This window comes from Ictidomys tridecemlineatus, chromosome 10 (genome assembly GCF_052094955.1).
Source record: "Ictidomys tridecemlineatus isolate mIctTri1 chromosome 10, mIctTri1.hap1, whole genome shotgun sequence".
NCBI classification, from domain to species: domain Eukaryota; kingdom Metazoa; phylum Chordata; class Mammalia; order Rodentia; family Sciuridae; genus Ictidomys; species Ictidomys tridecemlineatus.
The window spans coordinates 130,865,188-130,878,151 of NC_135486.1; the positions used below are offsets into that span (position 1 = coordinate 130,865,188).

The window sequence follows — 12,964 nt, forward strand, 5'->3', positions numbered from 1 at the left end:
TGCTTGACAGGGGTGTGTCCTTGATAGCAGGGATCACAAACTCGCCTGGCTTAATTAAGGCCCAGCCAGAAACAGGCACCTTAGCCTGTTACCACCTCAGGGACTGAGATGAGTGAATATTTCATTTCCTGCCTAGAAGGGTCACACTAATCAGCACCCAGGGAATTGTGCCATCTGGGAAGATGAACCCAGAATCACCTTGATCATCTGATTTTTCATGAGAGACCTGAAATGTAGAAATGACCCATTTTAAAATCTTGGTAAGTCATGCAAATTTGATTTTTCCTAAAAATGTTGCAAGGGCCAAGCCTAGGGCTAGACTCACTCTGCTGACTGCTAATTGCTTACCTTTGTCTTAATATTCTCTGGCTTATTTAATTAAAATATTTCTGGATAATTAATACTGCATATAGTTTTAAAAAAAATCAAACAGCACAAAAGTATAGGACTATGGCTCTAGCAGGGGGATTTTGCCTCCTCAGGGAGGACAATTGCACAACACATGCAGACTTTTGTGTTGTTCCAACTGGAAGGAGAGATGCTACTAGCATCTAGAAGACAGAGACTGAGGGCGCTGCGTGACAGCCTGCAGTGCACAGGACAGTTCCTACAATAAAAGATGACCCCGTCTAGAACATCACTCTTGCCAAGGTCGAGAAAGCCCGTCATGGAGTGTAGGAACATCCTTCTTCTCACCCTCCCAGAAGTCACCACCCCTTACCCGATTTGTGTAACTTTCCAGAAATACACGATTCCAAGATTTCCAGACTATCTGGTGATACAGAAGGATGTGAGTCATTGACAGGAATAGAGTGGTTTTGGGTTCTCAGTGCTTTAGTTTTCACTGTTGCTGAATGAAGAAAGAGTACAAGAAACACAAGAGACAGATTGACCCTCTCCTGTGAGAGCTGAGGAGTTTGGCTGTTACCCTCGCCAGGTAGAAAGCCAGCAGCACCCTGCTGCTGGGAGGAGGGCAGAGGGGAGAGCTGAAATGAACAGGCTCCAGGTTCCTGGGAGCACCAAGGGATTATTGCCAGGGAGCAATCTCTGACCCTTTCAGACTCAGTTTGGATGACTTCAGAGGAAACCTCTTTGGCTCTGTGTCCCTCCTAGTGAAGCTTTCAGAGAGATCTCAATGCACACTAGACCAATTAAATTAAAATCTTGAGGGTGGAACCCTGGCGTCGTGTTTTACAAAGCTTTTTAGGAAATTCTAGTGTCCAATCAATGATGGGAACCACTGACTTTAATGGTTTCAGCAGCCTTTGAAAATCATTACCAAGATCCATTATTTCATTAGAGGCTGTGAAATGGTGATATTTTAATTCTGTTCTTCCTTCCACATTCATTAGCTGAAACTCTTTTCCCTTGTCAACTCTTGGGTTTACCCTGAATAGTCCAAACAGGATGGGCAGAAAGGATGCTTGGTTCTTTTTATTTACCAGCACTCATAATATTGAACTGACACCCTGGCAATCTCCGAAGTGAACAGTGATCCACTCTGGTTTTTCTGCACTATTGTGAATGCATGGATTTTAACATATTCTATGTTTCAAATATGTTAGTGTTTTTTTCCACTGCTGTCATTTTCTTTTTATTCTCATATTATTCTATCTTTGGCTTGTGGAAGCACCTTCATATCTGCATACTTTTCACATAACCCTTGTAGTTATTTATATAAGTTGTAAATGGACACAATACCTTCATTTTATTTATTTATTTATATGTGGTGCTGAGAATCAAATCCAGTGCCTCAAATGTGCTAGGCAAGCACTCCACCACTGAGCTACAACCCCAGTACCCCCCAGTAGGTTGTGATTGCTTCCTTGCCTTCAACTTAACTGCCTCTGTGAAAGACCTGTCTCCAATTACTGTCACATTTTGAGACACTGGGGATTAGAACTTCAGCTTATAAGTTTGGGAGGGACACCATTTACCTATCACAGAGAATCTATGGAATCTGATTGTTCTGTGTGCTGACTATCCCTCTTAGTAATGTACTTCCTCCTGTAGTTTGTGTCTTTTTAAGTGAGTCCACAATAATTAAGGTTGTGTTATTTTGTAGAAGTCTCAAATACTTTGGGTTTTAGGAGTGTCCCAACAGGACAACTTTCTCTATGCAAACATGGGTCCCCAGGGGTGTTGACATTCTGGATCAATTTCATGGAAAATTTCTCAGCTAGAGAATTTTCTACCAGAAGGTTTTGTGAATTCATACCCCTCATCTGCATGTGGTCTAAACTCAGTGTTTTGATTTCTCACCAGAGAATTGTTGCTTATATTTTTTCACCCAAGCTCCAAATCAGTGACAAACTTCCATAAGTTAGTAGACAAATTTCTGGTCTTCTTGAAGTACAGCCCTTTGAGGGGTGCACCCATACGTCTCAGTTCCAGCTTCCCATTTCTTAGGAGTTCAAAGCTTAAGTTTCCCATCCTGTCAAAACTTCACCCTCTAGATTGGCTAAATAAAACATGGTATTTTCCAATGGCAAAAATACTTTTTCAAGATATAAAGCATAAAGACTTTAATCAAGTGTATAGGTCTTTCTTCTGTGGTTTTTAAATTTGATGTCTTGCTATTCCAGAAAAGTAAAAAGCATAAGGTCTTTACATATATACTAATAGGAGAAAGAACTATAAGATACATCATTAAGTGAAACAAGCAAACGTTCTGTAATCCATATAATTTAATGGTATGTGCATAAAATATCTCTGGAAGGATTCACAAATCTAATAACATAGGCTACCCTTGGGGAAGAGAGTCATGAAAAAGACTTAATCTCACTATATAATTTCTTATATTTCCTACTAAAATTCATAAAAACACAGTTCCTATTTGTTTGGTGATATGCACACCTCCAGTTTTGAGTTTCCTCTTCCTTTTTGGCACCTAACAATTTCCCTTTCTTTCAAGCCCTGATTTTTTTTTCAGTCTGTACACTTTTTACTGCAAGAATGTGTACACATTTAGAGCAAAAGCCTTCATTTGCCATCTTACTAGATTGTCTAAAGCTCTTTCAGAGAGATATTTATTTTGTAATTAATGGAAACCAATGAAAGCCAAGTGTGTTGGCACACACCTTAGTCTTGCCAGTGGGAGAGCTGAGGCAGGAGTATCATGGGTTGGAGGCCATCCTGGGCAAAGTATTGAGACCCTCAAAAAAAAAAAAAGTCAATGAGTTTCTTTGTGAATGCAAACTTTTAAATGTCCCCTTCCTTACTGGCAACATGGGCTTAACTGGCCTATCCTCTTTCAAACCCCCTGTTCTTCCTGGTCTCAGGCCTGCTGAAGTTTGCAGATGACCTTAGCATGGGAGGTCCCAAAACACAGACCATCTCCCTTGGCCAAGGCCAAGGTCCTATTGCTGCCAAAATGATAAACAACGCCATAAAAGAAGGGACCTGGGTGGTCTTACAGAACTGCCACCTGGCCACAAGCTGGATGCCTGCACTGGAGAAGATCTGTGAGGAAGTGATTGTTCCTGAGAGCACCCACGTGAGATTCAGGTGAGATGATGCGCTCCCCTGCCTGCCTGTCTTTGGGACCCAGCCTCGAACTCCTGGTAGCATACTGGTGCCCGGGATACAAAGATGGAAAGACACATTCCTGCCCCTCAGAAGCTCAGTCTAGGGAAAGAACTCATGGATGAGTAATGTGGAGACCATACAATAGTTGATCAAGAACCACGGAACACAGAAGAGGGCCAAGACAGCGGGGGAAGGTCTGGAGGACAGATGATTACCTGGTTTTGGAAAGATGAGTAGGAGTTTTCCAGGAAGGAGATTCCAGTCCTAAGGGACAGCGTTTGTAAAAGCAAATAGGGGATATTAGGGAATACTGAGAGGTTAGCCAATGACTCTGAGGTGTATGTTATAAGAAGTTATTTCGGGAAGTGTCTAGGAAGTTAGATTAAATGCCATCAAGACTGATTTTATTTTGTATATTATTGATCTAAAAAACATTCTACCTGTGGTCTAGGCACAATTTGCCATTCCTCTATCCTCTATTTTGGGGGCTTCATGGAATTTTAATCAACGTTGGAAACAGCGATTTGGTTTTTGTGAACTTTAAAGCCCAGCAAGTCTGAACTTCAGTTTTTCTATTCATGGGATGAAGAATAGAACCAACTCAAAATGTTCAGGGAGTCTCTTTTCCAGATTCTAGGCTAGGGAATGGCCTGTGGGCTAAAACCAGCCTGCTGTCGGTTTTTGATATGACCTGCAATCTAATTTTTAAACAGGTGTGGGGGGGAGCCTAAAGAATGATCTTTCATGACACATGAAAATTACGTGAAGTTCAAATTTCAGTGGGCATAAATAAAGTCTTATTGAAAAACACCCCCAGTTAGTCATATAGTGTCTGGGTTTGCTTTTTGTGCTATGAGTAGTTGAGACAGACACCGGGTGAGACCACAAGATCTGAAATATTTACTCTTCTGTCCTCTGAGGGAGAAGTTTGCTGACCCCCTGCTTTAGGCAACCCCGCTTGCTGGTTGCTTTCATTTTGCTCATGTCTGCCCGAAAATAGGGAAGTGGTGCTTGTTTACAAAGTCACATTAAACCCACCGTTGATTTACTACAGTCATGAAAGTTTCCAAAGGAAGGGAAGTCCATTGGTTTCATGAATGTTATATGGTTTGGGATGGTGTGTGGATTCGTGGGCTATTGATGACATTTGATGAAGAAAAAATTAATCTTGTTGAGGTGTTACTGCTTAATACTAATTGTTCTCATGCAGGAATACAGGCTTCTTGTGGTAGTAGGAGGTTTTCTGATTATTTAAAAAAGAAATTGCAGATCTAAAATTTTAAAAGAAAGCCCTAGTTTGTGAAAAGTGGGAAACGACTTCAAAACTATGTTACAGCACTGTTGAATGTAAATGGTGTGAGCCAGACATTGCCCCTCTGTCGACTGAAGTTGGGACTTAAACCATTGTTTAGGACCCCTCCCCTAGTCTCCCAGCCCTGTGCCTTGACCACTGCCAGCTGCCCACCAAGCCTAACCACATCCCAGCTCCCTTCATTCACATGGTTGCTCAGCCTATGACCTGTATCTCTAAAGACCACCCATCTGCAACCCACCTGTTGGCAATCTCTGTATTGTCTAGCAAACAAACAAATGAAAAACAGGATGCCGTGGTGTATGGGTGATTTGAGCTTAGATAGGAAAAACACAGATTAATCAAAGCCTGGAGAGCAATGTATCCAAATGTTAACCTACAAGTAGAAAAATTACAAATTCTGTTTTCTTCCAAACATGTTTACATACATTCTCACTTTTTGTGGACATAAATTTAAAAATTGCATTTTAAAGAAAAAACTTTCCCATAGTTTCAGGGCCCCCTTTAAATACCATTTCCTATTTGATTGGGGTCAGCACACTTTTCCTCTAAAGAGTGAAACAGTAAATTATTTAGGCTTTGCAGGCCATATTGTCTCTGTTGCAACTATAAATCTCTGAAGTTGTAGGGTAAAAGCAGGTATAGACAAGATGTAGGTGAAGGGGCTTAGCCATGTCCCAGTGAAACTTCATTTACAAAAACAGGTGATAGAGCCAGGCAAAGTGGCGCAAGCCTGTAATCCCAGCAGCTGGGGAGGCTGAGGCAGGAGGATCGCAAATTCAAAGCCAGCCTAAGCAAAAGCAAGGCACTAAGCAACTCAGTGAGACCCTGTCTCTAAATAAAATACAAAATAGAACTGAGGATATGGCTCAGTGACAGAGTGCCCCTGAGTTCAATCCCTGGTACAAAAAAAGAAAAGTAAAGAAAAAAAAGCCACACAAAAACAGGTAATAGAGTAGATTTGAGGGTGCCTTGCATAGTACTTTAATCTAAAACTGATGCTCAAAGAGTCCAAGTAAAGGCCGGGTATGGTGGCACATGCCTGTAATCCCAGCAGCTTGGGAGGCTGAGGCAGGAGCATCATGAATTCTAAGCAGCCTCAGCAAAGGCAAGGTGCTAATAAGCAACTCCGTGAGACCCTGTCTCTAAATAAAATACAAAATAGGGCTGGAGATGTGGCTCAGTGGTCAAGTGCCCCCGAGTTCAATCCCCAGTACCAAAAAAAAAAAAAAAAAAAAAAAAAGTCCAATTAAGGGGTTTAAGAGCAGAGGCTTCAGGGTCAGAGAGCCCCAGGCGCACAGCAGCTACTTCTAAGCAGTGTGTCCTTGAAGGACCACCTGACTACTCCATGCTTCTGTTTCCTCACTGATAATTGGATGGTAAATATCTCTCACTGGGTGGCTGTGAGGGTTGAAGGGGTTCAAAGGACACACATAAATTCTCACATGTGCTGGGCATCTAGAGGTGCTAATAAATGACAGCTGTTATCGTTTGCTCTTTTGTTCAGTATAACTTATTGTACTGCTCTCAGTAGTTGAATCCATTGTTTTTCCAGACTCTGGTTAACCAGCTATCCATCAGAGAAGTTTCCAGTTAGCATTCTCCAGAATGGGATCAAAATGACCAACGAGCCCCCAAAAGGGCTTCGGGCCAACCTTTTGCGCTCCTACCTCAATGACCCCATCTCAGACCCCACATTCTTCCAAAGCTGTACCAAGCCAGTCATGTGGCAAAAGCTGTTGTTTGGCCTTTGCTTCTTCCACGCCATCGTTCAAGAGAGGAGGAACTTTGGACCCCTAGGTGAGCCATGGCAGTGCATCTGGGTTGCCCGGGGGAAGGGTCACAGGCAGATGAAGGTGTACTTACAGGTGGTGTTCAGCTTTGCACTCAGATGACCAGAAAAACCGTGTCTCTTCCGTGCAATAATTTGGATGTATTTATACTCTTTTCTTATTTGTTATTTATCTGAAATTAAAATTTAACTCAGTGTCCTATATTTTTGCTAAACCTGGCAATCCAATAACCGCGTTAATGTCAATGTGAGGGAAAAGGTCATGCTCCAAATCAGAAGCCGATACCTACTGAAGTAATGTGATAACAGGAGGTAGGCTCTTCACTTGGGCTTGTGTTTGTCTATCTTAGGCACAACGACTATTCTCCAGGAAGTTGTCACCAGGTGACTTATAACATTTTAGATAGCTTTCTTTACATGTGCATGACAATGAGAGACAGGGATTCACCAGGGACATTTCTCTATGATTCTTCCTGAAAACTATTAATATATGTGTTTATCAATGTAAACTACCTTTGGCGTAACTTACAAGTAATAAGTAATCTTGTTAGAGCAGATTGTCAAACTGCTATATACAAATCCCTTGTCGTGGTGTTCAAGTTGAATTTCAAGTTGAATTACCTTTCTCTCATCCATGGCCTGCCTTTGACTCTATTCACTAGCCATGAAATGACCTACCACAGGGTATTCCCCACAGTCCTTTTGGGTTAGATAAGGAGACAAATTGTCCTAATGGTGATTTTCTCAGAGTATCCACTTCCTATTCTTCAACCCCTGCACTCTGGCCAGCCCCAGTTAGCTCCACATGGCACATGACTCTTCTAGGGAGGGTGGAGGGTGAAGGAAGCTCCCTTTGCATCTCATGTCAGCCATTACCTTCTCCCACCACCTCTTTTCCATGCCAGGCCTCTAGAAATCCATGCAACAGTTTGGCTCAGAACCAATTGCCCCAATGTGCTTTGTTTGCCAGCACATGAATTTTATTATCTTGTTATGTTTTAATTTGAATGTGAATTTTTAGAAGGAAATTAAACTCTTTGGTTAGGCACAGGGCCCACCACACCCTGCTGGCATACACCAGGCCCTGTGCATACATTTATGTCATTGTCTAGTCCCAGTGGGTGTTATCATTGACCCTTGGAAATGCAAGTGGCAGTTTCTTTAAGGTCGACCATCCAGTTCTCCCAGAAGCTCAAGGAAGGGACATCTCAAAGCCAATTTCATTCTGTTGTGAAGTCATCGCTACTGCTTTCAGCTACACTTTGGTGTTATTTTTGGAGCTCTGTGAATTACCGCAGCCAGGCTGAATAATTCTCATTCCACAAATCCCAGGATGTTAACATCTTCCTTAACAAAGAGGGAGACCCATAAGGAAATTGATTTTAGAATGGATGTTTTCTCTGGCAGAATGGCTCCCACGTTGGCAATAAATGTCAAGGCTAATAGTTGGCCCAGGGCTGGATATTCATAGGGCCGAAAAGGCTCTTGATCCATAATGATGCTTAACTCCACTGGCTCAGTCTCTGAGTGGAAATTAAGAGCTCTCAGCACTGAAGCCTCTAATTCTTCTCTGCCTCTTGCAGGTTGGAATATTCCTTATGAATTCAACGAATCTGACCTCAGGATTAGTATGCGGCAGATCCAGATGTTTCTCAATGACTATAAGGAGGTGCCATTTGAAGCTCTGACCTACCTGACAGGTATTTGTGGGAGGGGCTCTGCTGCTGTAAACCTCCAGAACCATATTTACCCTCTTTCCCTTTTGCTCCTGTCTCCATTGACTTATTCAACCCCTCCCTCATTCATTCATTCGACCAGCATTGAACTCTTCCTAATGTTGGTCATCATTCTCGATATAGTAAAAAACAGGAACCAGAAAAATCTCTATGGCCAATCTACAAGCTACAAAGTAGAAATTATAAACAAATTAATGATAATACAGTGATAAGTTCTGTAAGAAAAACATTTGTAAGGCAGAAAAGCATCCCAATTTGATGAAATCTCAGGGGACTGGAGGCGGTAATCGTGGAAATTTTTCTGAAAGTTTTAAGAGTTGGGTTTCAAAGGATGAACAGGAATTTGACAAGCAGCTGAAGAAAGGGGAATGGGAAGAAGGAAAGCTTTTCCTGCAGAGGAGTCCTGAGATGGGCACCCTCCTAGATAGCTTGTATTAAAGCCATTCATCAGTACCAGGGATTGAGCTCAGGGGTACTCAACCACTGAGTTACATCCCCAGCCTGATTTTATATTTTATTTAGAGACAGGGTCTCACTGAGATATTTAGCATCTGGCTGCCACTGAGGCTGGCTTTGAACTAGTGATCCTCCTGCCTCAGCCTCATGAGCACTGGGATTACAGATGTAATTTGTAATCTACTCGGCCTCAGCAACCTTTTACTAGGCACCCAATATATACTAGTATATGATACAGAAGAACGCAGAGGCATAAGAAAAGTTGGTGGCTACTTTCAAGGAATATGCAATGTAACCCCAGATATAGGAGATAAAATAGAGGTGAAATACTATGGCCACACGTCAAAATTCAGCTTTATAGGAAGACTTGGGCATCTCAAGATCACACACAATTCCCCTTCAGGTCCACGTGTTAAGTTTGTCTGGTTTTTCCCCAAGCAGTGACACGCACTTTACACACTTTGAGTATTCACAGCAATCTTACAAACGTCACGTCAGTAACCCCATTTTACAGTTGAGTGGGGACAGGCTTTAGAGCAGTTGTTCTGAACTGTAGTCAGCTTTTCCTCTCGGGGACACTTGGCAGCATCTGGACATGTTTTGATTGTCACAACTAAAGAGAGGGTGCTACTGGCATCTTCTGGGTGGTGGCCAGGGATGCTGCTAAACATTCTGCAACACAGAGCACAGCCCTCCCCACAAACACAGAACTCACTAATCCAACATGCTACTAGTGCCGAGTTTGAAAAACCTATATGAGATTATGTTCAGTCATAGAAGGCCATGCTGACCTTAACCAGTACAGTGTCCCCTAAAACAAACCCCCATGTGACACAAGTGGCACAAGTAGAACAGATCTTAGTTTGATAGAAGAACTTCTTCAATGTTGTTCATGTTTCCATCATTCTGTGCCACATAAAAGCATGGCATGGACCAACAGTTCCATCAGACCATAGAATAAGTGCACTATTGTCCTAGAGTGCGGTCTTAGTGGAAGACCACATGCAGGGTACAAACCAACCTGCCCTGCCTATGCCAGCCAGCTTGAGGGTAGTCCACTTCCAATAATGCCACTCAGGATGGGCCACTTGGGCTAAGGCAACAATCCCCAAAGCTCAAAGGCAAAGACATCAAAGGTCCATTTATAGCCCACTCTACATGACCAGTGCAAATTGACAATGGTTTCTGCTCATTATAGTTACCTATTTATAGGTAATTTATACTCCACTGATTTTTATTGCTACCATCTTGACAAATACTTCAACAGAGATAGCACTGAAGGGCTCACACTGGCAATTAAATGTATAAGAATGTGTCACTTGGCCCTACTCTACTCTTAGGGACCCAGAAATAAGAACCAGATGTAAGTGATCATTAGAGTTCTCCACCAACACCAACCAGAGTCAGAAAGGTGGTCAAGTCAGAGGGGCCAAAGTCACCCATTCTTAATCTGGTATACATCCCTGCAACAGGGACAATTTAGAAGATATCTAAGGTCCATTTTGGCCTCTCTCAGAACTTTTGCTCTTGCTACAAAAAGAAGACAGGTATGTAGATATAAAGTAATGAACATTCCTTCATAAACATAAAATGATCCTGCAGGGGTGTCCCCTGAAGAAAATTCACAATTAGGAAGAGGTGGTGGGACCTCGTGTCACAACTCTGGTTACCCTTGAACACTGCCACACTGATTTCATCAGGAAGAAAACCACTCTCCCTTTGTTGCTGTAGTTCAAGTGTGTTGTAAACCTACTCAGCACTGAAACAAGCTGCCATGTTCAAACTGACCTTGCTGTAGGCCTGGAGACATCAACAGAGCTGCAGACAGCTAGATTAGTTGGCTTAAGGTAAAACAGCTTCTGTATGGGCTTCCTCCTGTCCCTCACATCTCCCTTAACTAGCCACCCAGACCCCACTGTCTACACACTACACCCCTCCAAGTCAGGGCCAAGAGAATCTGAAGCCTCTCTCCTATCTGCAAACCTATCTTTTCCTAAAACAGTTGAACTTGAGAATGAGCCCACCCTCCAGGGTGTCCTTGTATGCATACATATATACATGTCTTCTCCTTTTGACCTAGTTTGTTAACCCCAACTACCAAATACCAGGTGACACCACATACTTCAGCACTATGGTATCTAGGCAAGGTAGAAAATGCATCTTGGGGTTGGTGAACTGGATTTGATGTCCCCTCCAAAGAATCACCTAATTCTTTTTATCTCTACTTCTTGCCAACAGAAAACTAGTGTTATGTGCTAGAGATGTAGACTGTCTCATTCCAAATTCCTTGTACTAAGCCCAATTTTTGTAATGCCTTTCACATAGATGTATACAGATATGTGTGGGGGGGAAGTTTGGAAGATGCCTCATTAATAGTTATCTTTGGTGGAATTTTTGCTGATTGTATTTTATTTTTGTCTTATTTTCTAAGAAATTTTTAATATGGAGAATATTGTTTTTGTAGCAATCATAGTACCAAAATGGCCTTCTCATCCCGAGCTGAACATGGCATCAGCTGCACTGTGTCCTTGGGGCCACCCTGTTTCCAATAGGGTTTCTTGGCCAGTAAGATCCTCTGTTTAATGACCAAGCTCATGATGACCTTCCCTGGGCTCAACTTCTTCACCTGTTGGTTTTCCCAGGGGAATGTAATTATGGAGGTAGAGTGACAGATGACAAAGACAGGCGTCTCCTGCTGTCCCTACTGTCCACGTTCTACTGTAAGGAAATTGAGGAGGACCATTATTTCCTTGCTCCTGGAAAGACTTACTACATCCCTCCCCATGGCCCTTACCAGGTAAGAATGACCCACCTCTTTCCCCAGAGGGACTCAGTAGTCTCTATATTATGACCAGGCAACAGCGGTGGCCTTGGGCTTCCTTACTTGGATCATAAGCTGTTTCCAATATTCCAGATGCTTTCAAGAAAGATATTGTCACTGTTTAACAAATGCTAGGTATTTGGTAGACAAGGTCCTTCAAAGTATGGCATCCATCTGCCATACTTTGGTGAGGGGAAGAGAAGGATGAGAAGATGAATCTTTGGTTGTGAACCTGCTGTTAATTGCTGCTTATAAACAAGGTTCAGAAGGTGGTAAAGAGTGGGGACAGGAGAATGAAATAGGTAAGATGAGAACAAGATACCTGGATGAAGGATGAAGAGGAGTACTTCTATCAATTGCCTGTCATATGCCCAAGCTGCCTTCCTTTGTAACCATTTGTCTTCCCATTTACAAATAAGGAAATTTGGGATTCAGATAATGGACTACAGTTGCACAGTTAGTGTGAGCTACAGCTAGGCTCTGAAGCCTGTGCTCTATAACTTTAAAATCGGGACTACATGGGGAACAGAGAGGAATTTGGGGTTTGGAGGGAAGCTCTTCTTTGCCCATGTGCTTTCATACTTGTACCAGAAAACTGTATGAAGAAGAGCTTACGATGTATTTCCCCAGCCTTGGGTTTGGGGGCAAATTCCTGACACAGTGAGACTCCTGTTCCAGTTGGCCCAGCCAAGCCCTGAGTCATTCATGAGACTGTGTTTTTGTCAACTTGAGATTTCTTTTCCAGTCCTACATCAACTATATCAGGACCCTCCCCATCACAGCCTACCCAGAAGTATTTGGCCTCCATGATAATGCGGACATCACCAAGGACAATCAGGAAACCAATCAGCTCTTTCAAGGGGTGCTGTTGACCCTCCCTAGACAGTCAGGAGGGAGTGGAAAGTCCCCTCAGGTAACTGCTCAGGAGGAGACGTGATTCAGTCTCCCAGGCTGTTGACCAAGAAGACACAAAAAGAGGGACCTGGCAGACCCCTGAGGGAGGGGGTGTGCTCTGCTCTTACTGTGGAGGATCCTTAAATACAGAGCTGAAAGAGGATCAGGTTTTCCAAAACGTCAACTATTCCTATATAACCTTCATGATTTTTTTCTGTATCTATGTATCACCTATCCACAGTTTATGTAATATTTTAAACCTAATTTTCTTTTGCTTAAAAACATTTATTTGAAAAACTGTACATCAGAACCATGAGTAGAAACCTAGTACAATTTCTTTAAAGTTATGATCCACCTGGAAGGAAGGGAGAGGAGAGAAGAGGAGGAGGAAGAGAAGAAGAGAAGGGGCGGGGGAAGGGGAAAGG

The 12,964-nt window shown here is 42.6% G+C and overlaps 1 protein-coding gene across 1 annotated transcript in view; it reads left to right on the forward strand.

Annotated features, from left to right (window-relative positions):
• Dnah3 (dynein axonemal heavy chain 3) overlaps positions 1-12,964 on the forward strand; it is a 158,467-nt gene that overhangs the window by 138,819 nt on the left and 6,684 nt on the right. Inside the window, exons 54-58 of the mRNA XM_078024272.1 lie at positions 3,282-3,507; positions 6,396-6,640; positions 8,216-8,332; positions 11,467-11,621; positions 12,391-12,558. Coding sequence (XP_077880398.1) covers positions 3,282-3,507; positions 6,396-6,640; positions 8,216-8,332; positions 11,467-11,621; positions 12,391-12,558 — 911 coding nt within the window. The remainder of the gene's footprint in view (positions 1-3,281; positions 3,508-6,395; positions 6,641-8,215; positions 8,333-11,466; positions 11,622-12,390; positions 12,559-12,964) is intronic.